Source organism: Balaenoptera ricei, chromosome 3 (genome assembly GCF_028023285.1).
Source record: "Balaenoptera ricei isolate mBalRic1 chromosome 3, mBalRic1.hap2, whole genome shotgun sequence".
Lineage (NCBI taxonomy): Eukaryota > Metazoa > Chordata > Mammalia > Artiodactyla > Balaenopteridae > Balaenoptera > Balaenoptera ricei.
In genome coordinates, this window is record NC_082641.1 from 176,403,027 (window position 1) to 176,428,422 (window position 25,396).

General features: G+C 49.0%; 1 protein-coding gene across 9 annotated transcripts in view; it reads left to right on the plus strand.

The window, feature by feature from the left end:
- Nucleotides 1-1,705: 1,705 nt before the first annotated feature.
- CD320 (CD320 molecule) overlaps nucleotides 1,706-25,396 on the plus strand; it is a 36,437-nt gene continuing 12,746 nt past the window's right edge. For 2 of the 9 annotated variants that reach the window (XR_009502552.1, XM_059918554.1), the window contains exons 1-5: nucleotides 1,724-1,922; nucleotides 4,603-4,728; nucleotides 5,093-5,326; nucleotides 5,607-5,765; nucleotides 5,924-6,107. Coding sequence is in view for 6 of the 9 variants with exons in the window: in XM_059918554.1 (XP_059774537.1) it covers nucleotides 1,784-1,922; nucleotides 4,603-4,728; nucleotides 5,093-5,326; nucleotides 5,607-5,765; nucleotides 5,924-6,063 (798 nt within the window). In the remaining 3 variants the exon portion in view is untranslated. Of the gene's footprint in view, nucleotides 1,923-4,602; nucleotides 4,729-5,092; nucleotides 5,327-5,606; nucleotides 5,766-5,923; nucleotides 6,380-8,859; nucleotides 9,646-13,418; nucleotides 13,495-18,959; nucleotides 19,205-25,396 lie in introns of those variants that run through there. The other 7 variants (XR_009502551.1, XM_059918553.1, XM_059918552.1 and 4 more) reach the window with 7 other exon arrangements.

The window sequence follows — 25,396 nt, forward strand, 5'->3', positions numbered from 1 at the left end:
CCACCAGGGAAGTCCTGGAGGGCTTTTAAAGACCCCAGGCAAGATGTGCCATTGAAAGTTCCTGAATAAAGTTTTATGACCCAGCCCCCTTCTGCCAAGTGAGGTAGCAGTGAAAAGATGGTTGTCAATGAGGATGCGGGCCCTCACTAGACACCGAATCTGCTGGCGCCATGGTCTTGGACTTCCCAGTTTCCAGAACCGTGAGAAAATAAATTGTTGTTTACTGTATAAGCCAAAAAAAAAAAAAGAAAGAAAGAAAGAAAAAGATTTATGACCCAGACTTGAAGTTTGGCGAGGGAGTGCAGTAGGAAAGAGGTCTGACACCTCTTGAGCACTTCCTCTATTCCAGGTACCGTTCTAAATGCGTTATATCTGTGATCTTGGTTCCTTCCTGGAGCAAGCCTGTGAGGTTTTAGCTCTTGTCAAACCCTTTTACCCTCAACAGAAGAACAGGCGTGGAGAGACAAAGAACTCTCAGGCTCACTGAGAGATGGCCCTGAACCCAGCCGCTGATGAGTCTGCACTCAACCGCTACATATTGTCAGCTGGGTAAATCCACAACTTCTTCACTTTTTCTCCCTGGACCACAGATGCCAACCTCACAGGTGGTGTGGGACGCTCCCCTCCCCTCCCTTCCCCTCCCGCAGGCAGTCCTATTTGCTGCCCTTTCCAACTGCCTCTGCACCAGTGCACCTTTGCCTCTTACCCCGTGTCTCCTGGGAATTGGAGATTCTTATGGAAAAAAAAAAAAAATATATGTATATATATACATACACTCCAGATGCAGCTATAATCTCTAACACTTTTGAATAAGCATGCCATCAACCTGCAAATAGAGGCCCTTCTGTGAAAATCTGGCCGCTTTAGTGTTGCTTCACGGGAAATTTGCACAGCTGTTACAACGCTGAGGACAGTGACTTGTCGTCTGGGGGGCCTGCTGGCAGTAGCGCTGCTTCTCCTAGGGGCAGAGCTGTAGATAAAATATTTATTTTGAAGAAGAAAACAGCAGCCAGTTGGATAGAAAACCTGCAGAAGGTTTGTATTTTATGTGCCTACGGGGTGAGCGTGAGAAGAGCAAGCCCAGGCTGCTTTCGCCTGTCTTGTTCCTGGAGTAAAGTATAAGACCCGCCTCCCTCTGAGGAGCCAATGCGGATTATGAGGTAGTGAGCGTCTGTGAGAACATCCAGGTGCAAGGGACAGAGGACCCAGGATGAAAGCCGAGAACCGACATTTCCTTCATTTATTCACCAAATATTTAAGAGCCTGCTATGTGTCAGGCTCTGTTCCAGGCACTGGGGATACAATGAGCAACACAGCATTCCTGTCCTCCTGGGCCTGACATTCTAGTGGGGAATCAGACAATAAACCAAATTAAATATATAAGTCGGGCGCTCAAGAGAAGCAGGAGGAGGGCGTGCCTGAGGGAAGTGGCTGTCATATTAAATAGGATAATTAGGCAGGAGTATTTGGTGCATGTGGAATGTTAAATATTGTAAGTAGACAAGACTTGTCGGTACTAGTTCGTTTGCACCTCCAGAAGTTTCTAATTTCAAATAGGACCAATACCTTTCGATATACCTTGTCACAGGGAAAAGTGGGAAAGCCTCAAATAGTGGGTCCCCTCGCATTCGGACATTTACGGTACCCATAGCGCGGGGCCGCCGCGGGACCCGCCCCGGGCATGGGCCCCGCCCCCCCCGGATCTTTGCGCACGCGCGTGCGTGGATCAGAGGGAGGCTCGGACTGCTCTTGGCCGGAGCCGGCGCCAGGCGGGGGTGGTGCGATGAGCGGTTGGATGGCGCGGGGCCGAGCGCAGCGGGCTGCGGCCCTGGGCCTAGCACTGCGGGTACTGCTCAGCTTCGGGCTGGGCCTGGAAGCCGCCCCGACCTCGATCCCGACCTGGTCCTTGACCCAGGCCCCAGGTGAGTGTGCTCCGTGCAGCCCTGGCGCCCTCCAAGCCTGCAGTTTAGCTCCGCCCCTGCCCGTCAGCAGCGCCTCACCGTTGGCTGCTCCGCACGCCCGTCCCGGACACTCCCCCCTGCACGTGGCTCTAGGGGACCCAGGCCCTTGAATGAGCCTTCCCCAGTGGGAGACCCTCCGCCTGGGTTGCTCTGCCTGCCTTTAACTACCCTGCTTCGGCCCTGCTTACACTCGCTCTGCTTTGTCGTGCCCCGCTGTCACCTCTAAGCTGCCCTTCACTCCAGCGTGGGCAGGAGAGTTCTTTATAGGCTCTGCTTGTCCGACTTCCAACCTTACGGAGCTGGTCACCTGGCGCCTCCTGCAGCAGCTGCGGCTTCCATACCCTGGCGCCCGAGCCCGGGGCCATGTGGCTGAGTTTGCTCGGTGACCGTTTCCCGCCCTCCCAATCTCTGCACCTTCCTTCTCCGGCCTTAGAGAAAAAAAGGTCTTCCCTGTGACCCCAGGCCCTTGGACACGTTTGCCTTGGCCTAAATGATGTTGGTGGCCCTCTCAGAGGTTCCCAGAGGCAGCTGGGCAGGTTAGAGTGACCTCTCTGTGCTCACAGGTGCCCCTGACTTTCAGCTGTGACTCAGGTTCACACACCGTCTTATCTGGTTCTCCATCTCACCCCAAAGCCCCTGCCTTTTCAGGCTAAATGTTCCTGGTTCCTTCAAGGATCAGGACTCACATTAACCAAGGTCCACACTCTACACACAAGCAGTCTCTTCTCTTCAGCACACTGTGGTAGGGACTCCTAGCGTGCCCCTTTTACAGGTGGGGAAACTGAGGCTGGGAGGTTTGGTTGCTCCAAACCAAAGCCCTGTGAAGCCAGGTCCACTCTGCTCTGCTGCCCACCCACTTTACAGAAGGACACATGCTCCAGCAGGCCGGGGAAGGAGGTCAGAGGTTGCTAGGGAGAGGGGCGAGTCCTGGGGAGGAAGCTTTAGGCTGCCAGACCCCCATGGGCAGGGAAGGAAGTCAGCTGCAGTTGGCTCCACGGAGCTCAGGGACTGTGTGGCCCACAGGTACAGTTGGGCCTGGAGGCCGGCCTGCGGAGGGCCTGGCTGTGGGGAGTGGGGGCTTGGAGGCACAGGCCCTCGTGAGTAAAGGTGGAAGGGGCAAGAGGACCAGGATTGTATGGAGGGGGACTAGGCTGGGGCCAAGCCAGGTATCTGCCACCCTCCCTGCTGCACCCAGGAGGAAACCATAAAGTCCACTCCCTTCCTCTGTCCCTCGGACTCCCGCCTGATGGCCCAGCTTCCAGGCCCTTCTGTGTTCATCCTGCTCTGGGTCCAGGAAGGCTCACATCTCAGCTGGACTCAGCCCGGACCATTGTGTGACCTGTGTCCACTTATCACTAGGCGCTGCCCCGGGTTTACAGTCAAAAGGTCACTGCCCTGACCACCACTAAGTGTCCAGTCTACGCGGGTACCAGTTCAGGGGCCATTGTTCTAAGTGGGAGGCCGAGCTTCAGGGGTCTCTGAGAGGGACCTGAGACCCCTCCCAGGAAATAAGCTGAGACGTGAAGTCTGAGGAGGAAATCACGAGGTGCAGAGAGGAGGGAGGAGAGGGCAAACTGGGCCAGGGAACAGCATGGGCAAAAGCCCTGAGGGGGAAAATGAGCCCAGGCCTCTTGCAGAAGCAGCAAGGTGGCCGGGTCAGAGGGAGCTTGATGAAGAGGAGGAAAGTGGGAGGTCCAGGAAGGGTTCAGGGCTGGTCAGGACTTGCGGGCCACACGGAGGTTGTAGAATTTGGTTGTGAGAGGGTCACGGGACCAAGGGCTGGGTTTTTGGGTTTTTTTGAATTTTTGAATTTTATCTTTTTATACAACAGGTTCTTATTAGTTATCTATTTTATACATATTAGTGTATATATGTCAATCCCAATTCATCCCACATCCCCCCCGCCACTTTCCCCCCTTGGTGTCCATACGTTTGTTCTCTACATCTGTGTCTCTATTTCTGACCAAGGGCTGGTTTTGAGCAAAGGGGGGCAAGGGTGGGTGACCAAATTGTGTGGCTCTGAGAGGTCTTTGGTGTCTGAGTGGAGATGGGGGTGGGGAATCTGGAGAGGTGGTGGCACATTCAGGATGGGGAAAGTGGTCAGATCTGGGAGGAGTTTAGTGGGTGAGTCGACAAGCCACGGTGACTAAGCAGGTCCTCTACCCAAGGCCTCAGTTTCCCCTTTGCTGAGCAGCTGGGACATAATGGGCCCTGCTGACCCTGACAGGTGGGCCTGAGCCAGGCCAGGTTCAGAGATGGCTCCTCCCCCAGTCTGTTTAACCACGGAACTTGGAGAGACTCCTGGGGAGACCATCTGGCCGTTTGGAGCCGGGTAAAGACGCCGGGATCAGTGAGACCTGGGTTCGAACCCCGACTCTGCCACTAGCTTGTAGCCTCAGGCCTTACCTCTCCTAAGTGTCTTCTGTAGAACGGGCATGGGAGTAGAATCTGCCCAGTAGGGCTCTTGGTGAGGCTGTGAACTGCTCAGCTCCAAGGCCCACATATAGTGCATCCTTAGCAAAGGGTGACCACCAATGTAGTTCCTGGGACCTGGCCTGTCTCCTGGTGGTCGCAGCCGGTGACACTGTGCTTCCAAAGGAGGGTCCAGACCTCCCAGGCCTCACTTGTGTGCATCTCTCAGGCCCCAGCACAGCCTCGTGCCCGCCCACCAACTTCCAGTGCAGGAGTGATGGCCGCTGCGTGCCCCTCACCTGGCGCTGCGACGTTGACCAGGACTGCGTCGATGGCAGTGATGAGGAGGAGTGCAGTGAGTGGCCTTGCCCTGGGGGCGGGGCTTGCAAGGGGCGGGGCCACAGGGAGGAGGTGCTTGTGGAAGGGATGTGGCTTTCAGGCAGGGCACTCTGGGGTGGGCGGGGCCTGAAGGGAGGGAGGTCTGGGAGAGGTGGGTTTGCAGGGGGGCGGAGTTGGTGGGGTCTTGGGAGGGAGGGCTTGCAGGGAGGCGAGTCCTTGGAAGGTGGAGCTAACAGAAGCAGGGGGAGGAGCCTTTGGGATGGGCGAAACATATAGGGTCGATTGTTCTCGGAAGGCGGGGCTTGCAGGGGGTTGGGCTGTGGGGAGTACCTGGGCCCTCTTGGCTGGGTGTTTGGGACCTGACTCACCGTGTACCCCAGGTATTGAGCCGTGTGCCCAGGACGGGCAGTGCACGCCACCCACTGGCAGCCCCTGCTCTTGTGACAGCATCGATGACTGCCCTGATGGCATCAACAAGAATGTTCTCAACTGCGGGCACCAGCCCTGCCCGGAGGGGGAGCTGCGCTGCCCGCTGGGCGGTTCCTGTATCCCACGCACGTGGCTCTGCGATGGCCACCCGGACTGTTCCGACTCCAGCGATGAGCTTGGCTGTGGTGTGTGCCTGTGGGGGCGGGGAGGGTGGGTCGGTAGACAAGGACGCCTGACACTTTACAGTGTATGACGAGGCTGGGAGCGTGGACACGTGTGTCTGCTTGCGCCCGTATTCCCATGGCGGCTGCACGAGGGCACTCGGGCAGCAGGGCTCACCAACCTCACTGAATTTGGGATGGAGGGTGAGCCCTAAGGTCCCCCCTGGGCACCAGAAACATCTGTTCATCCCCCCATGCCCCAGTTGCTGCCTCCCCAGCTACTGAATGCCCGGACTTATTGCAGGAACCAAGACCCTCCAAGAAGGGAGTGCCACGTCCATGGGGACCCCTGTGACCCTGGAGAGTGTCACTTATCTCAGGAATGCCACAGTCACCTCTGTTGGGGACCGGGACTCAGTTCAGTCTGGAAACCGAAGTGCCTATGGGATCATTGTAGCCGCTGGTAAGATAAACAGGTCCTCCCACCCCCGGGGCTTGGAGCAGCTGCTCCCGGAGCCGGCAGGCTGCAGAACCCCCTTTCCAGTGTGTTAGGAGCTTGGTGGGTGTGAGCCTCTTGCCACCCCCTCCCCTCACCCACTCCTGTCTTTCTGTCCCCCACAGTGGTGCTAAGTGTAGGTCTGGCCGCCGCCATCCTCTTCGTGTTGTCACGGCTCTGTGCCCAGGGATGCCTGTCCCCGCTGGGGCTGCTGGTGTCTGTGAAGGGGTCTCTGCAGTCAGAGAGGACGGCCTCAGTTCTCTGAGGGTGATTTCTTGCTGCCACATCACATGGTCCCGAGTATGGCAGGTATGGGGACCCGCGCGGGGCTGCTGGCACACCAGCCCCCAGACCTGGGTTCTTCTGGCCACGCGGCGCCAAGTACCTGAGCTCCTGCAGATGTGACCCTGGAGGCTGGGAGTGCCCAGACCCTCCCCTGGACTCGAGGAGCCTGGATGGGGAACGTGCCACAGCCAGAACCGAGGGGCTGGCCCTAGGTCATTCCCAGGGTGGCCCCGCTGCTCAGATACTACTGTTGCCCCCTCCTGAGGTTGGTGATTAAAGTTACTTCACGTCCTCTGCCTGCCTCTGGGCCTCTGGCTCCCTCCGCCTGGGCAGCCTGGGGGCTCTGCCCCTCTTCTGTGGTGGAGCACCCAAGCCCAGAGAGGGTGGGAGTTGGGGACCCTGCCTCTGGCTTCCTGGAATCCAGAGCAGGGGACAGTGGGGCTGGGGGCAGCAGGACAGTTTGCATTCCCAAAATGGAGCAGACCTTGGGCAGTGCCTCCCAGAGTCCTGGGCTGGGGGACCTCCATCCATTATGGCTTCTTCTCTTTGAGATGGAAGCTGGGTGTCCCCAGGTTGGTCTCCACCCTGTTTCCAAATGTAGGTCTTATTATTATGCAGGTATGGCAAGGCCAACAGATCAGGAGACGCCTGCCACTGAAAACACACTTTGTTACTCACTGATCCCAAGAGGAAGGGCATAACAGGCCATGTGGAGCCACACGGGGAAGCACCAGGGTCCATCAGGAGGCAGAGGGAGAGGGAACAACATGGACAGGAGCTTCTATTGTGGTTTCCACTGGAAGGAATGGGTGAGGCAGGGTAAACAGGCTTGGAACTGGCTAGACTGAGTAATTTCCATGGGCTCTGGGGTGTCGGCACTGAGTATCGTGTACATCTCAGCCTATCAATAGCGAGGCTTTCAGAGAGCAGCACCTGAGTACACCTGGGTCCCTACTACTTACAGCAAGGCCCCCACAGACGTTACCCCAACTAGAGCCAGCACTGTGGCTAGACCGGCCCTCGTGGTTCTTACCATGATCACAGGACGTACTTCAGGAAAAATCATCAGGGAACTTTGCAGAACAAGATTTGTTACTCACAGGTTCTGGAGGGTACACAACAGGCACCCCCTCTGAGGGCCACGCAGCGAGATCATGGGGAGAGAGAGAGGGAGGGAACGCAGACCTGGGTCTCTGCCTTTATTAGGGTCCGGGGGTCGGAGTCTCGGATTCACTCTTTATTGAATATAAAGCATAAGAGCTGGAATTAGGGTGCCAAAAGGGAAAGCGGGGTCTTTCAAGGCGTCACTTGTCAAGGTTACCTAGGGTTTCTGAAAAGGGGACCTTCATAGGTTGGGGTAGCTAATAACCAGGTAGGTTGTGTTGCTAGTAGCTGTGTCATGCAGCTATCTGTGTGTTTGTTCATGGTGGGTGTTGGCAATCAAAAGCTTAATGTCAGGGACTTCCCTGGCAATCCAGTGGTTAGGACTCCGCGCTTCCATTGCAGGGGGCACGGGTTCAATCCCTGGTCGGGGAACTAAGATCCTGCTTAATGTCGGGCACACTACACTGGCCCTGGGGTGATCAGGGCAGGGGCACAGTGGCTCTGGATTGGCTGGTATGCATAGGAGAGGTACACTCACTGGTGACTTGTCATCTCCAGGAACTCGCTAACCCCTCGAGGGATAGTTCCTTCCTGGTCAGTGAGGCCTCAGCTGCCAGGGTGTCAAGAATACAGAAACTGGGAATTCCCTGGCGGTCCAGTGGTTGGGACTCCGCGCTCTCACTGCCGAGGGCCTGGGTTCAATCCCTGGTTGGGGAACTAAGATCCTGCGAGCCGTGTGGCGCGGCCACAAAAAAAGAATACAGAAAGTGTAGTTAATACACACCGTAACTGCTGGGTGATGAGGACAGGGCTCTTCTTTGACCTTCATTTTCTTCATCTCCGAATGCGGTGGCCAGGGCCCTGGTAGCCCGGGGGAGCACCCAGGGCCCCACACAGGGTCTCGCGGCTTTGACATCCAGCAAGCAGGGAGCTGGTCCCTGATGACAACATGCTGGGAGAAGACAGATCTTCCTGGGGGTGGGAAGGGTGGGAAAGTTCAGCATTGGGGCTCTGCCCCGCCATGGGAGGTTTTTTGTTTGTTTGTTTGTTTTGGTCCATGTAGCATGTCTCGTGGGATCTTAGTTCCTGGACCAGGGATTGAACCCGGGTCTCCGGCAGTGAAAGCGTGGAGTCCTAACCGGTGGACCACCGGGGAATTCCCAATGGGGTTTGGAGTCTGGGCCTCAGGAAGCCTCTTAGGGGCCCGAGTTCTCTGTCAGCAGCGGTGGGGGCTTGGGAGGTGGGCTGCAGCCAGGATTGGGGGACTTTGACCGACGGTGGACCAGAGGGTGCCCAGCCGTCTGGGGTACAAGGCCTTCCCCTGGCGCCCGCTGGATCCCTCCCAGCCCCCGAGCTGGGCTGAGGTTTCCTGCTGCACAACTGGAACCCTGGTGGGCTTCTTCTAGTTGGCAGGAAGGAGTTATGCCAGAGAGTAGAATTTTCTTGGTTTTAGATCTTTTTCCCGTTTCATATTTGTTCAGGTGTGGCCAGCTGCAGTGGGCCAACAGGGCATGTTAGTGGGGGTGAGGCCGGTGTCAGACGCCACCTGAGCTGAGGTCTAGGGTCTGGATCTTCCTGGGTGTCAGCTGGATTCTCAGTGATCAGTGGCACAAACCACCCTGCAGTGACAGGCTCCAAACAACCACCGGCATATTCTCTTTTGTGGTTCCAGGTTGACTGGCCTGGCTGGTGGCTCTTTGTTTCCCCGTGAATGGTGGCTGCTGGCATCTGGGGGCTGGACTGGATGTTACCATGTCACTGGACGGTGCCAATGTCATGTCTGGCGCATGGGTGGATGGGACGCCTTTCCCTCTCTACGTGGCCTCTCTGGATGGCCCTTCCATGTGGGCACCCAAGCAGGACAGCCGCTTTCCTTTCCTGGTGACTCAGGGGTTTCCCCAAAGCGCAGAGCCAAAACCCCCAGACCTTCTAATGCTCAGGTCCGGAACTGGGCCAGCATCGCTTCTGCTGCTTTCTGCTGGTTCAGCAGGGTCTCAGGTCAGCCCACATGTGTGTCGGGGGCACAGGTGGGGGCCACACAAGGGCACGAACTCCAGGGAGGCCTGGTTCATTGGGGCCACCACGGGGGCAGAGGGCACGAGCTGGGAATGGGCAGGCTGGCGTGAGCGACTCCTGTCCACTGGAGCCAGCTGACTGACTGTGGGCAGGTGGCTTTGCTCTCTCAGGGCCAGCTTTGTCATCTGTACACTGGGGCAGCTACAGGTGCAAACGCCCATCATGCATGAGCAGGCCGGGGTTTCAGCTGCCTTTGTTCCCTCAAGCAGGGTCACCCTGTGCTGCCAGCTGCCCATCCCATCCTATAGGCAGCAAGCCCAGTGACTGGCTTCCAGGAAACTCCAGGGAGTGTCCAGGTTGAAAAGGGAGGGATGTTTGGGGAGCCCAGAAGGAGGGGGGACATGGTCAAGTGGGCACGGGTCCCACTACCTGGGGAAATTCTGATGGGCCTGAGAAGGGAGGGGATGGAGTGGCGGGGATGTGTGTGGGCGGCAGTGGTGAAGATGGGGGGGGGGGGATCCAGGGTGTGTGTGCTGTGTATCTTTATCCAGCTCTCACCATTTCTCTTTTCTTTTTTTAATTGGAAAACTCACGTAACATGAAATTAACCATGAACTGTTTTAAAGCCTACAATGCATTTAGTACACTTGCAGTATTGTGTAACCCTCACCTCTATCTAGTTGCAAGACATTTTTATCCCCCCGAAAGGAAACCCCTTCCCCATTAGCGGTCACTCCTCTCCCCCACCCCCATCCCGGCAACCACAAAAAACACGGATCCACATTCTGTCTCTCTGGACTTCTGGACATTTTGTATAAATGGAATCATACCATAGGTGGCCTTTGGTGTCTGGCTTCTTTCACTGAGCATCATGTTTGCCAGGTTCTTCCCCCAGAAGTCTCCTTGTGCCCCTTTTTATTACCGCTCCCACCCCTACCACCACATTACCCAGGCAACCACCAACTGGCTCTGACACTATAGATTAGCTGCATTTCTAGAATCATAGAGTATGTACCTTTTTTTTTTTTGGTCTGGCAGTTTATACCTGACACAATTATTTTACGATCTAGACATACCATTGCATGTATGAAAAGTGAGCTCGCTTTTATGGCGGAGCTGTACTCCACTGTACAGCTGTTCTACATCCATTTACCTACTTCCTCTGTTGATGGATATCTAGGCGGTTTCCAGTTTTTTATGATTGCAAATAAAACTGCTGAGAACATTTATGTGTAGGCGCGTTCATCTGCTTTTAGTTCTTTTGGGTAAAATACCCAGGAGTGGAGTGGTTGCATCATATGGTAGGTGTATATTTAAATTCTAAAGAAATCGCCAACATGTTTTCCGAAGTGGATGTACCCTTACTTTCCTTCCCCCCCTAGCAATGTATATATTTTCTTCTCCTCGCAGCCTTGGCATGACCTGATGTGGGCAGTCTTTTTGATTTTAGCCATTCTCACAGGTGTGCGATGGTATTACACTGTACTTTATTATTATTATTGAAGTGAAATTCATGTAACAGAAATGTAATCTTTTTTTTAAACATCTTTATTGGAGTATAATTGCTTTACAATGGTGTGTTATTTCCTGCTTTATAACAAAGTGAGTCAGCTATACATATACATATATCCCCATATCCCCTCCCTCTTGCGTCTCCCTCCCACCCTCCCTATCGCACCCCTCTAGGTGGTCACAAAGCACGGAGCTGATCTCCCTGTGCTATGCGGCTGCTTCCCACTAGCTATCTGGTAGTGTTTATATGGCCATGCCACTCTCTCACTTCGTCCCGGAAACGTAATCATTTTATTTATTTATTTTCTTGGCCGCACTGGGCGGCCTGTGGGATCTTAGTTCCCCAACCAGTGATTGAACCCGTGCCTCCTGCAGTGGAAGGGCAGAGTCCTAACCACTAGACCGCCAGGGAATTTCCCGAAATGTAATCATTTTAAAGTGAACAATCCAGCAGCATTTAGCACTTTCATAATGTAGTACATCACCTGTAGCTAGTAGGACATGAATCTTTTCCTGAGCTTGTTGGCACCTGGTAAAAAAACTAGTTGGGACTTTGGGATCGCATCGCATTTGAAGGTTAATTTTTGCAGGAGGACAAACATTCATTGAGACCTACCGGGTGCCAGGCATTGTTATAGGTTCCCGGAGACTTGGCCTTGAACAGAACAAAGCCCCGTCCCCCATGATGTGGAGGTTGGGGGGAGAGGACAGAGGATCAGCCAACAAACCAGTACTTCGTGATGTCAGACGGTTCTGTTCTGGGGACTAAATGCCAGAGTAGGAGGGATGGACATGCCAGGTTGGGGGAAAGAAGGGTCACTATTTTTATGTTAGATGCTCAAGAGAGGCCTCTCGAATACGGAGACCCTTGAGTAGAGACCTGAAGGAAGTAAGAGGATGGGTGAGTTGTGCAGGTTATAGGTGAAGAACATTCTCGGAAGTGGGAACAACCTGTGCAACCTGAGACAGCAATAGGTTCCAGAAACAGGAGGTCTGCAGGGAGTGAGGGTGGTGGTGGTCATAAGATTTGACGGCAGAGAATGCGGGGTGTGGGGTGGGAGGCACAGCGGGTATGTAGTGAGATGGGGAGCCTTTGGGAGGTTTTGAGCAGAGGTGACCATTCTCTGATTTAGTTTTTTTTTTTAATTGAACAGTTGATTTATAATTGATTTAGATTTTAAAGGGTGTTTTGGCAATAAGACGATCCCTCTTTTTTAATTTTTTAAAATTGAAGTATGGTTGATTTACAATGTTTCAGGTGTACAGCAAAGTGATTTAGTAATATATATATATTTCTTCAGATTCTTTTTAAAAATAAATTTATTTATTTTGGGCTGCGTTGGGTCTTCGTTGCCTAGTTGCAGCAAGCGGGGGCTACTCTTCGTTGCAGTGCGCAGGCTTCTCATTGCAGTGACCTGAGGAGCATGGGCTCTAGCTGCACGGACTTCAATAGTTGTGGCACGTGGGCCCGGTAGTTGTGGCTCTTGGGGTCTAGAGCACAGGCTCAGTAGCTGTGGCACATGGGCTTAGTTGCTCTGCGGCATGTGGGATCTTCCCGGACCAGGGATCGAACCTGTGTCCCCTGCATTGACAGACGGATTCTTAACCACTGCACCAGCGGGGAAGTCCCCAGATTCTTTTCCATTATAGGTTAGTACAAGATATTGAATACAGTTCCCTGTGCTCTACAGTAGGTCCTTGTTGTTTAAGAAGATCCCTCTTGGGAGTTCCCTGGTGGCCTAGTGGTTAGGATTCCAGACTTTCACTGCTGGGCCCGAGTTCAATCTTGAAAGCTTCTGGCTTAAGTTAGACTATGCTTTTTGTTTTTGATTTTTACCAAATTGGTTTAGTAACAACACTGTGTAGGTCCAATTTGTTCTGAAACAACACTTATGTTAACTTGTATTATTACTGATTCATTCTCCCTCAAAAAAAAAACTAGGGAAAAAAAGGATCTTTCTGATACTTCTACTGTCTTGTCACAGTCTGAAGTTTCTACTTTTATGTAATTCTTTGGGTTAGATTATGAAAGGTTCTTCATTTATTCAGGAGACACTTGTTGTACATAGATGTTCGTAGTGGTCCAATCCTAACAGTCAAAAGGTGGAACCAACCCATATGTCCATCAGCAGATGATGAATAAACAAAATGTGGTAGGACCATAATACGAGCTGTAATTCATCCAGAAAAGGAATAAAGTTCTGACACACGCTACAACGTGGACGAATCTTGAAAACATTATGCTAAGTCAAAGAAGCTAGGAGCAAAATGTTACATAGTGTATGATTCCATTTATATGAAATATCCAGAATAGGTAAGTTCATAGAGACATAAAGGAGATTAGTGGTTGCATAGGGCTGGGGGATAGGGGGGGAAAGGGGGTGATAGCTAAAAGGATATGGGGTTTCTTTTTGTGGTCATGAAAATGCTCTCAGATTGACTCTGGTGATGGCTTCACATTATCTGTGAATATACTAAAAAGCATTGAATTGTACATTTTAAGTGGGTGAATTTTATGATATGTGTGTACATTTTTATGGGTGCTGAATTTTGTCCCCTCCAGATTTATATGTCAAAGCCCTAACCATCAATACCTCAAAAAGTGACTATAATAGGAGACAGGGCCTTTAGAGAGGTGATTAAATTAAAACGAAGCCATTTGGGTGGGCCCTGATCCAATCTGACTGGTGTCCTTATAAGCAGAGGAAATTTGCGCACTCTGACACCAAGGATGCAGGCCCAGAGTCCAGACCGTATGAGGACTCAGGGCAAGCCAAGGAGAGAGGCCTCAAAAGAAACCAGCCCTGCGGACACCTTGATCTTGGACTTCCAGGCTGCAGAACTGTGAGGAAAAAAGTTTCTGTTGTTTAAGCCCCCTCCCACCCGCCCCCCCCCCCATTCTGTATTATTTTGGTAGGGCAACCCTAACCGACTAAAACATGTATTATATCTCACGTTTAAAAAGACATTTGTTTGTAAAATAGATACCTAGTGGGAAGCAGCTGCATGGCACAGGGAGATCAGCTCGGTGCTTTGCGACCACCTAGAGGGGTGGGATAAGGAGGGTGGGAGGGAGACGCAAGAGGGAGGGGATATGGGGATATATGTATATGTATAGCTGATTCACTGTTATACAGCAGAAACTAACACACCATTGTAAAGCAATTATACTCCACCAAAGATGTTTAAAAACAAAACAAAACATTTGTTGGGGAATTCTCTGGCGGTCCAGTGGTTAGGACTCTGCCTTTCCGCTGCAGAGGGCCCAGGTTCCATCCTTGGTGGGGGAACTAAGATCCCAAAAGCAGCGCACGTGGGAAAAAAAAAATTGTGGAATAGTGCTAGGTATTAGGCACTGTTCTAGGCGCTCAGGATATAGTAATAAATAAAAAAGAGCCCCCCAAAGTGGGGACTGTGTTTCTGATTATAGTGTGGGGGGGGGGACAGTATACGGTGGGAGGGCACAGAGATGGGAGCCTGGAGGTGACCACAGGGAGGAGGCAACCACACTGGTCCAGGGAGGGCATGATGGGGCTGGCGCGGGGTAGGGCCGTGCACGTGGTGAGAAGTGGTCGGATTCTGTATCTGTTTCGAAGGAAAAGCCGACCGAGCTGCAGGATTGGGTGGCGCATCCGATGAGGGCGTGAGAAAGAGGAAGCAAGCGCGCCTCCCAGGTATCCGGGCTGAGCTGCGGAAGGATGGAGCCAACCGTGATGGGGAGGACGGTGGGGGCCGGGCGAGGGTGGGGGGGGGGACCCCTGGGAGCTAAGTTTGGACCTGCGAGGCCCCCACGTGGAGAGATCGGGAAGGCGCCTGGCCCTACTGTCTGGGTTGGAGAGATGAATTTCGGAGTTGTCCCAGTGGGTGGCCGTGGTTTGGAAAGGAGGAGGGAGTGTCGCTGATATCTAGAGGTTTCTGGGGGGTGAGGAAGAATCAGGAAAGAAGGAGCGACCATAGAGGCGGCAAGAGAAACCAGGAGAGTTCAGAAGAGAGTGAATCAAGCAAAAGTCCGCCATCCCGTCACAGGCTGCGATGCGTTAGGTAAAACCGGACGTAGAGGGAGACCGTGGGGCTTAATAACGTGGAGGTCATTGGTGACGACAGCAAAAACAGTTCCACCGGTTGAAGATAAAATGGGAAGGAGAAAGGGTGTATGGATGACTTTTTCTACAGTTTTGCTTGGGGAGGGGTTAGGTTGGGCGGAGGCAGAGACTTAGGGCAGAGGCCAGAGGGGGAGGGTGCTCAGAGAGTCTTTTTTCCCTTTAAAGTGGAAGATGTCCATGAGAATGGCTATAATTAGAGAGAGAGAGAGAGAAAAAAAAAAAAAAAAAACAGAAAATAAATGATGGTGAGGGTGCAGCGAAATTGGAACCCTCGTACATTGCTGGTGGGAATGTAAAATGATGCAGCCGCTGTGGAAAAGAGTTTGGCACTTCCTCAAAAGTTAAACACGGAATTACCATATGGCCCAGAATTCCACTCCTAGGAGTGTACCCGAAAGAACTGAAAGCAGGTATTCAGACAAATACTTGTACATGCATGTTCATAGCAGTGTTATTCACACTACCCAAAACATAGGACCAGCCCACGTGTCCATCCATAGATGAATGGATACACAAAATGTGGTCCAACCAGACAATGGAATATTATCCAGTCATAAGAACGAAGGAATTTCTGACACACACTACAACGTAGTTGAGCCTTGAATACATATGCCAAGTGAAAGAAGCCAGACACAAAAAGTCAGAGCGTATGGGTCCCTTTAGTGTGTGAAATGTCCAGAATAGATAAATCCATAGAGACAGAAAGTAGATCAATGGTTGCCAGGGGCTGGGGGAGCAGGCAAATGGGAAGCAACAGCTTAATGAGTAAGTGGTGATGAAAAAAACTAAAAAGAAAAAACTTTATATTTTGGATCAGTTTTAGGTTCACAGAAAAATGAAGAGGAAGGTACAAAGACTTCCCCTATATTCCCTTCCCCCATACATGCATAGCCTCCCTCATTATAAATATAACATCCCCCACCAGAGTGGTACCTTCGTTAAAATTAATGAACCTACAATGATGTCATCATCACCCGAAGTCCATAGTTTACCTTCAAGTCCACTCTTGGTGTTGTACATTCTATGGGTTTGGACAAATGTATAATGACATGTATCTACCATTATAGTATCATACAGAGCATTTTCACTGCCCTAAAAATCCTCTATGCTCTGCCTCTTCATCCCTCCCTCCCCTCTGATCCCTGGAAACCACTGATCTTGTTACCCTCTCCATATGTTTGCTTTTTCCAGAATGTCATAGCGATGGACTCATGCAGTATGGAGTCTTTTCAGATTGGCTTCTTTCTTTTCTTTTTTTTTTAATATTTATTTTTTATTTTATTTATTTATTTATGTTTGTTTGTTTGTTTTGGCTACAGACTTCTTAGTTGCAGCATGCGGACTCTTAGGTGCAGCATGCGGGATCTAGTTCACCGAGCAGGGATTGAACCTGGGCCCCCTTCATTGGGACCACGGAATCTTAACCACTGTACCACGAGGGAAGTCCCAGATTGGCTTCTTTCACTTAGTCATGTGCATTTAAGGTTCCTCCATGTCTTTTCATGGCTTGATAGCTCTTTTCTTTTTAGCAGTGAGTAACATTCCATCGTTTGATTGTACCACAGTTTGTCCATTCACCTGCTGAAGGACATCTTGGTTGCTTCCAAGTTTTGGCAATTATGAATAAGGCTGCTATAAACATCCATATGCAGGTTTTCATGTGGACATAAGTTTTCAACCCCTTTGGGTAAGGACCAAGGAGTGCTATTGCTGGATCATATGGTGAGAGTATGTTTAGTTTTGTAAGAAGCCGCCAAACTGCCTTCCAGAGTGGCTGGACTGTTTTGCATTCCCACCAGCAATGAACCAGAGTTCCTGTTGCTCCACACCCTCGCCAGCAATTGGTGTCATCAGTTTTCTCGGTTTTGGCCATTCTCATAGGTGTGTACTGTTTTCTCCTGGTTGTTTTAATTTGCAGTTCCCCAGTGATATATGTGGAGCCTTTTTTCATGTGCTTATTTGCACTATGAATATGTTTTGGAACTAGATATTGGCAGTGGTTGCACAGCTTTATGAATGTACTAAATGCACTGAAGTTTTATTTTATTTTTTAAAGGTATTTATTTATTTATTTGCTTGGCTGCGTCAGGTCTTAGTTGCAGCATGTGGGATCTTTGTTGCGGCATCTGGGATCTTTCTTTGCGGTGTGTGGCCTCCTCTCTAGTTGTGGCGTGCGGGGTCCTGAGTGTGCGGGCTCAGTAGTTGCAGCACACAGGCTCTCTAGTTGTGGCGCTCGAGAGCACGCGGGCTGAGTTGCCCCACGGCATGTGGGATCTTAGTTCCCCGACCAGGGATCAAAGCTGCATCCCCTGCATTGGAAGGTGGATTCTTAACCACATTTATGTTATGTCGATTTCATCTCAATAATAAAACAAAACAAAAAGGTGGAAAATGAATCAGCATATTTGTATGTCTGTGGGTATAATCTAGTTCAGAGGGAAGACCGTTGAAGTGGCTCCTTAAGTAGGCAGGTAGGGTGGGAGCTGGTAGAGGTGGCCTAGGTTTGCCTGGGATCTGGGCAAATTGTTTACTCACAGCAGCAGGAAGGAGAGCTGGGCAGGCGCGTGAATCTGGATGCAGGTCTGCAGAAGGGGGTGGTGGCTTTGGAAGTTTTTTTTCTCCTGCTGGTCTCTCTTGTCTCAGTGATACTCTCTGTTCTGACAAAATTGTTGGTAAACAGGGGAATGATGTCAGTATAAGGAGGAAATAGCAGTGGATTCTAAGCATGTTTTTTCAGCCCCTTGACGAACACAGGAAGCCACCAGTAGGTGGCGCTGTCTCCCTGCGCTTGATGCTGATCCAGCCATGGGTTTCCTTTTTTTTTTTTTTTTAACTATTTAAAAAAAAATAAACTTATGTATTTATTTATTTATTTTTAGTTGGGTCTTTGTTGCTGCGCGCGGGCTTTCTCTAGTTGCAGCGAGCAGGGGCTACTCTTCGTTGCGGTGCGCGGGCTTCTCATTGCGGTGGCTTCTCTTGTTGCGGAGCATGGGCTCTAGGCGCGTGGGCTTCAGTAGTTCTGGTATGTGGGCTCACTAGTTGTGGCTCCCAGGATCTAGAGCGCAGGCTCAGTAGTTGTGGCGCACAGGCTTAGTTGCTCCGCAGCATGTGGGATCTTCTTGGACCAGGGCTCGAACACGTGTGCCCTGCACTGGCAGGCGGATTCTTGACCACTGCGCCACTGGGGAAGTCCCAAGGGTTTCCTTTTGACCACGTGCTTATTTTGGCTTATTTTGCTCTTCTTCCCAGCCTTTATGTATTCGCTTTTGCCTCGACCCTTCCTCACTTTTCCATTAAGCAACCTTCTCCTTTGTATGTTTTTAATTGTAAAATATATATAACACAAAATTTACCATTTTGACAATTTTTAAGTGCACAGTTCAGTGGTATTAAGTAGATTAATCTCGTGCAACCATCACCATCAACCATCTTCCGAACTCCTTTCATCTTGCAAAACTGAAACTCTGTCCCAATTAAACTCTAACTCCCCATGTCCCTTCCCCAGCCCCTGGCACTCCTCATTCTATGTTCTGTCTCTATGGATTTGACTACTCTGGGGACCTCACATAAATGGAGTCATACAGTATTTGTCCTTTTGTGACTGGCTTCTTTCATTCAGCATAATGTCCTCAGGGTTCATCCATGTTGTAGCACGTGTCAGAATTTCTGAATTTTTTTAAAAGGCCAATTTCTATATTTCTTGATGCTTATTAGAAATGTAACAGTTAGGGCTTCCCTGGTGGCGCTGTGGTTGAGAATCTGCCTGCCAATGCCGGGGACACGGGTTCGAGCCCTGGTCTGGGAAGATCCCACATGCCGCGGAGCAACTAGGCCCGTGAGCCACAACTACTGAGCCTGCGCGTCTGGAGCCTGTGCTCCACAACAAGAGAGGCCACGACAGTGAGAGGCCCGCGCACCGCGATGAAGAGTGGCCCCCACTTGCTGCAACTAGAGAAAGCCCTCGCACAGAAACGAAGACCCAACACACCCAAAAAATAAATAAATAAATAAATAAACAAACAAACAAAAAGCAATCATTAAAAAAAAAAAAAAGAAATGTAACAGTTAAAAATGTAACTTTTAAACCCTGCAAGTGTTTTTCTTAAGCTCCTTTCTGCTTTTGTTAATGCTCTGCTTCCAGGATTGCAAGGAGGTTGAGCGGGTTGTCCCAGCCCTGTGCCTGCATGAGCCCTAGCGCTCTCAGGTCTGCGTTCCTAGAACACACATATGACGCTGCGGCAAAAACAAGCGCCTATGTCAGAAGCAAGTCCATCTGCTGACAGAGATCAGTTACCCTGGTTTTCTGAGGCTGATGCATCTATGCTCTTCTGGCCAAATTGTCCTTGGTCATGATGTAATTTTCTTCCAACACTGCGAGATTTGAGTAGGAGTATTTTTTTTTTAATTTTTATTGAAGTATAACATTGATTTACAATGTGTTAGGTTCACATGTAAATTGATTTACAGTTGTGTTAGCTTCACACTTGCTGTACAGCAAAGTGATTCATATGTATATATATATTTCCCCTTCTTAACCATAAGTTTGTTTTCTATGTCTGTGAGTCTATTTCTGTTTTATAAATAAATTTATTTGTATCTTTTTATTTTTGGTTGGCATGTGGAGCTTCCCATGACCAGGGATCAAACCTGTGTCCCCTGCAGTGGAAGCATGGGGTCTTAACCATTGGACCACCGGAGAAGTCCTGTATCATTTTTTTAGATTCCACACATATGTGATATCATATGATATTGGTCTTTGTCTGACTTACCTCACTTAGTGTGATAATCCCTACGTCCATCCATGTTGCTGCAAACGGCATTATTTCATTCTTTTTTATGGCTGAGTAATATTCCATTGCATATATGTACCACATGTTCCTTATCCATTCATCTGTTGATGGACATTTAGGGTGCCTCCATGTCTTGTGGGTAGCAGTATTTTATTTAGGATTTTTGCTTCTATGGTCATCATTGAAAATTGGTCAGAATTTTCCTACCTTGTTCCATATTCTTATCTGTTTTTGTTTTCACTTAGGTGAAATTCACATCAACAAAATTAACCTTTTGAAAGCAAACAATTCAGGGACATTTAGTGAACTCACAATGTTGGGTACTCAGAACCACCACCTCTGTCCAGTTCCAAAACATTTCCATCGTCCCAAAAGGAAACCCGGTACTCAAACATATGCTCCCATTCCTTCTCCTCCCCCTCTGCCTGGTAACCACCAATCTGCCTTCTGTCTCTGTAGATTTACCTATTCTGGATATTTCATATAAACAGAATCATACAATGTGTAACCTTTTATGTCTGGCTTCTTTCACTTAGCGTGTTTTCGAGGTTCATCCATGTTGTAGCCCTATCTGGTTTTGGTTTGTAGCCTATATCATCCTCTTTAGAGAAACTGGGTATTCTGCCCTACCCCCCGACCTTTTTTTTTTTTTAATTCTTGGTATCAATCTGAATAAGATGGGAATTATCTGCTACTTGTAATGGCGATAAAACTTGATTGTAAAATCCTCTAAGTTTTGTGTGTTAGGGAGAGGGAGTTTTCCCCCCATTATTTCCAGCTCATTAACATTTATGGGTCTAGTCAAGTTTTCTGGTTCTTCTTGGTACAATTTTTGCATTTTATATTTCCCCACAAATGAATTCATTTCATCTTGATTTTCAAATTTATCAGCCTATAGTTCATATAGTTTTTTAAAATCGCCTTCACGCATTTTGCCTGCCCCATGCCCTGCCCTGCCTCTGGCACCCACCAATCTGTTCTATCTATGAGTTTGGGTTTTTTTAGATTCCACATGTAAGTGAGATCATACAGTATTTGTCTTTCTCTGTCTGACTTACCTCACTTAGCATAATGCCCTTAAGGTCCATCCATGTTGTTGTAAATGGCAGGATTTCCTTTTTATGGCTGAGTAATATTCCCTTGTATATATACCACATCTTCTTCTTTTTTTAAATTAATTTATTTATTTGGTTGCTCTGGGTCTTAGTTGCAGCAGGCAGGATCCTTAGTTGTGGCTTGCGGGCTCCTTAGTTGTGGCACATGGGCTCCTTAGTTGTGGCATGCGAACTCTTAGTTGTGGCATACATGTGGGATCTAGTTCTCTGACCAGGGATCTAACCCGGGCCCTCTGCATTGGGAGTGCAGAGTCTTAACCACTGCGCCACCAGGGAAGTCCCCTATACCACGTCTTCTTTATCCATTCGTCTGTCAGTGGACATTTAGATTGTTTCCATATCTTGGCTATCGTAAATAATGCTGCTATGAACATGAGAGGTGCATATATCTTTTCAAGATAGTGATTTTGTTTCCTTCAGATAAAAACCCAGAAGTGGAATTGATGGACTATATGGTAGTCATATTTTTAATTTTGGGGGGAACCTCTATACTGTTTTCCATAGTAGCTGCACCAATTTACATTCCCACCAACTACGGTTCCCTTTTCTCTACATCCTCACCAACACTTGTTATCTCTTGTCTTTTTGATGTACAGTTATTCTTAACCTTCCCATATATATTTTTAAAACTCATTCCTCACTTCGTCCTTGCTCATTCTCTTCAGGGGTTTATCTTATTAATGTTCCTAAGGAGCCAGAGTTTGGTTTTATTCTTGCCATTTTTGTTCCTTTACCCTCTGTTTTGTTGATTTCTTTCATCTGTGTTACTTCCTTATTTTCTTGTGTCATTGGGTTTTCTCTACTGTGCACTTCCTAGGACTTCCCTGGCAGTCCAGTGTTAAGACCCTGCGCTATCAATGCAGGGGCTACTGGTTCGATCCCTGGTTGGAGAACTAAGATCTCGCATGCCGCATGAACTGGCAAAAAAAAAAAAAAAAAATTCTATTGTGAACTTCCTGATCTGGTGCCAGGTCACCTCTCTTGCTGAGCGCAGCCTCCCTCTGTGGGACTGCCTGGCTGGGTGCCTGTTGTCTGCTCAGTAGGTCCTGGCCAGGCTGATGGTCTCTCAGTCCTGGATTGTGAATCTAGGGTCTGCACAGGTGAGGCCAGGTTTTGCAGGGCCAGCTGGTGGGGAAGGGCTGAGGGCTTGAAGACATAGGCAATGGATGTTGCATCCCATAGTTGAAGAGGAGGTGGGGGCAATCTGAGAAGGCTTCCTGGAGGAGTAACCTTGCCTCAGTTGGGAGATTGAGTGGATATGGGTCTAGAATGGTGAACTTTCAGCACCTTGGAGAAGGCTCGTGGGCCCTCCATATAGGCCCCCAATAAAGATGCGCACAAACTTTCTATATAGAATAAAACATATCCTCTATAGAGAAAGCACACAAACACACACGTGATAATATGCATGAGCCCACAGGACACATGAGGACACACAGGACAGCATGCCTAAGTCACTAGAATGTGGAGAAAAACATATGAAGACACACGCTGGGGAACAAACATGAGCACTTGTAGGATGTAACCAGCGTGGGCCTCAGTGAATGGAAATTACCAAAATTCCTATGTCAGACTGAGGGACTAGTGGTCTAAGAGCACCTGGCACTAGATGGACAGGACACCTTCAGGTCAGGCAAGATCCAGGAGTGCTGTATCAGAGGTGGGTGAGCAGAGAAAAGACCAGATACCCTAACCTTGTTTCTCTCTGGGAGGGTGGCTGGAATTTCACCATCATGTTTCAGGAAGCAGAGGTGCTCACTGCCTTGGTCGAGGTGGGCGAGGCTGAAGGTGCTGAGGGTGTCTGCATGTCTTAGAGAAAGGGGGAGCCCACCGGCACAGGAAGGAGAACTGGCTGGAGGCAGGGGGCAGCACTAGATGGAATATTCCTTGTGAGGGGACACAGGACTGTCTGGATCTGTGAGAAGCCCTGGATCCCTGTTCACCAGCTTGTCCTAGGGGAGTCCAGGCTGGTCCTTCCCCTCTGTTCCTGTGGCTGCAACACTACTTCCGTGCTTCAGTTTCCCCTTGGATGTACCTGGGTTCCTCTTAGTGGTCTGAGGGCTTTGAGGTTCCATTGGAGGCTCTCAGAGACCTCAGCTCCACCCAGCATGCTCCACACAGCCCTGGCCTCCACTGATGAGCCAGAACCTCTCCTGGGACACAGGTGGCCAGATTGAGTCCCCTGTGTGGGACATTGCTTATTCACCTAGGATGTGACAAGAGCGTGTGTCCAAAGAGGGTTGACTTCTGTTGATCAGGATGCAAAGTCACACAAGACATAGAGCCTGAGTAATTGTTCCAGATTAAATGAAACTGAAGAGACAATTGATGAGACAAATTATAACTAAATGCACCATGTGACCCTGGGTTGCATCCTGTACAGCATATGAGTGGGACAATGGAAAAATCTGATGGTCTGCAGATTGGATAATAGTATTGTAACAGTGCTAACTTTCCTTCTTTGGTAACTCTACTGTAGTTATGTAAGGAAATGTCCTTTTTTTCAGGAAACACACATTGTTTAGGGGTAAAGGAGCATCATGTCTATAAGTTACTCTCTCAGAAAAAAGTGTGTGTGTATCTATATATACATGAATGGGATGGGAGGAGCAGGAGAGCAGGAGGAGGAGGAAGAGGAGGAGATGATGGAGGAGATGGAGATGATGATGATGGAGATGGAGATGATAGAGATGGAGATGATGGAGATGGAGATAGTGGAGATGATGGGGATGATGGAGATGTGGTGAGATGTTAACCTTAGAGAAATTTGGATGAAGAGTATGTGGGACTTTTTCTTTTTTTAATTGGGGTATAGTTGTTTTACAATGTTGTGTTAGTTTCTACTGTACAGTGAAGTGAAGTAGAGTTCCCTGTGCTATACAGCAGGTTCTCATTAGTTATCTATTTTATACATATTAGTGTGTATATGTCAATCCCAATCTCCCAGTTCATCCCACCCACCCCTCCCCACCGGGACTTTTTTTATATTATCATCACAACTCTTCTGTGTCTGAAATTATTTCAAAATAAAAGGTAAAAACAATTAAACAAAAACAGATAAAGTTGCACAGAGCCTATATGTCCAACCCAGAGCTCTGGGAGCTGATGCCTGGGTACTGGACAGTGGAGACGGCTTAAGGAGTATGAAGACTTTTTAAGGGGAGAACATGAGAGATCTTGTTTGTCTGAGAATGTCATTATTGCACCCTTATTCTAACGTGGTAGTTTAGCTGGGTATGGAATTTTCAGTTCTGAGATATTTATCCTGTGGGCTCTGAGGATTCGCTTCTATTGTCAGGCATCTGTCGTACTGATTAAAAATTGTGCTCTCCAACTGCTCATCTCCTGTAGAAAAGCTGTCTTTTTCCTCTGGTGGATTTGGGGTTTTATTCTTTATCCTTAATGGCTTGGAACTTCATTTCAGTAAGTTTCAGTGTGGAATTTTTAAGGAATTCACTTCGTTTGGCTCACAGTGGGCTCTTTCAATCTGGGGGCTCATGAATTTCTTCTGTTTTGGGAATGTTCCGGCCTTCCTTCCTTCCTTTCTTTCAAATAATCCTTTCTATTTCAGTTTCTTAATTCTTTTTACTACTTTTAGACAGATGTTGGTCTGTAGGGATCTATATTCCATGTGGTTTAAAGAAGAAGAAGAGAATTTCTTCTTTATGCTGCTTTGAGAGAGAAGTTCTCTCTTTACTCTGCTTTGAGAGAGATACTCCTTAGCTATCTTCCATCCTGGAAGATAAAATTCTTATTTTTCCTCTACTTTTTAATCCTGTAATTGATTCATTTTTATAACTGTTCTTCTTTTAAATTTATTTATTTATTTATTTATTTATTTATTTATTTATTTATTTATGGCTGCGTTGGGTCCTCGTTTCTGTGCAAGGGCTCTCTCTAGTTGCGGCAAGCGGGGGCCACTCTTCATCCAGGTGCGCGGGCCTCTCACTATCGCAGCCTCTCTTGTTGCGGAGCACAGGCTCCAGACGCGCAGGCTCAGTAGTTGTGGCTCACGGGCCTAGTTGCTCCGCGGCATGTGGGATCTTCCCGTACCAGGGCTCGGACCCGTGTCCCCTGCATTGGCAGGCAGATTCTCAACCACTGCGCCACTAGGGAAGCCCCCACATTATGTTTTTAATTTCAAATTCCACTTTTGAATTGCTGGTACATAGGAAAGTGATTGACTTTTGAATATTAACCTGGTATCCTGCAATGTTGCTATAATGGCTTATCAGTTCCAGGAGGGTTTTTTTGTTGTTGTTGATTCTTTTCAATTTTCTACATAGATGATCATATCATCTATGAGCAAAGACAGCTTAATTTCTTTCTTCTTAATCTGTATCCCTTCTATTTTCTTTTCTTGTCTTGTTGCATTACCTGAAACTTCCAGTATGATGTTGAAAGGCAGAGGGGACATGCTTGCCTTGTTCCTCATCTTAGTGGGAAAACTTTGAGTTTCTCATCAGCAAGTATGATGCTAGCTGTAGTTTTTGTTTGTGTGTTTGTTTTGTTTTGTTTTGTTAGATATGTTTTTTTAAAAAATAAATTTATTTATTTATTTATTTATTTATTTATTTATTTATTTATTTATTTATGGCTGCGTTGGGTCTTCATTGCTGCATGTGGGCTTTCTCTAGTTGTGGTGAGCAGGGGCTACTCTCCACTGCGGTGTG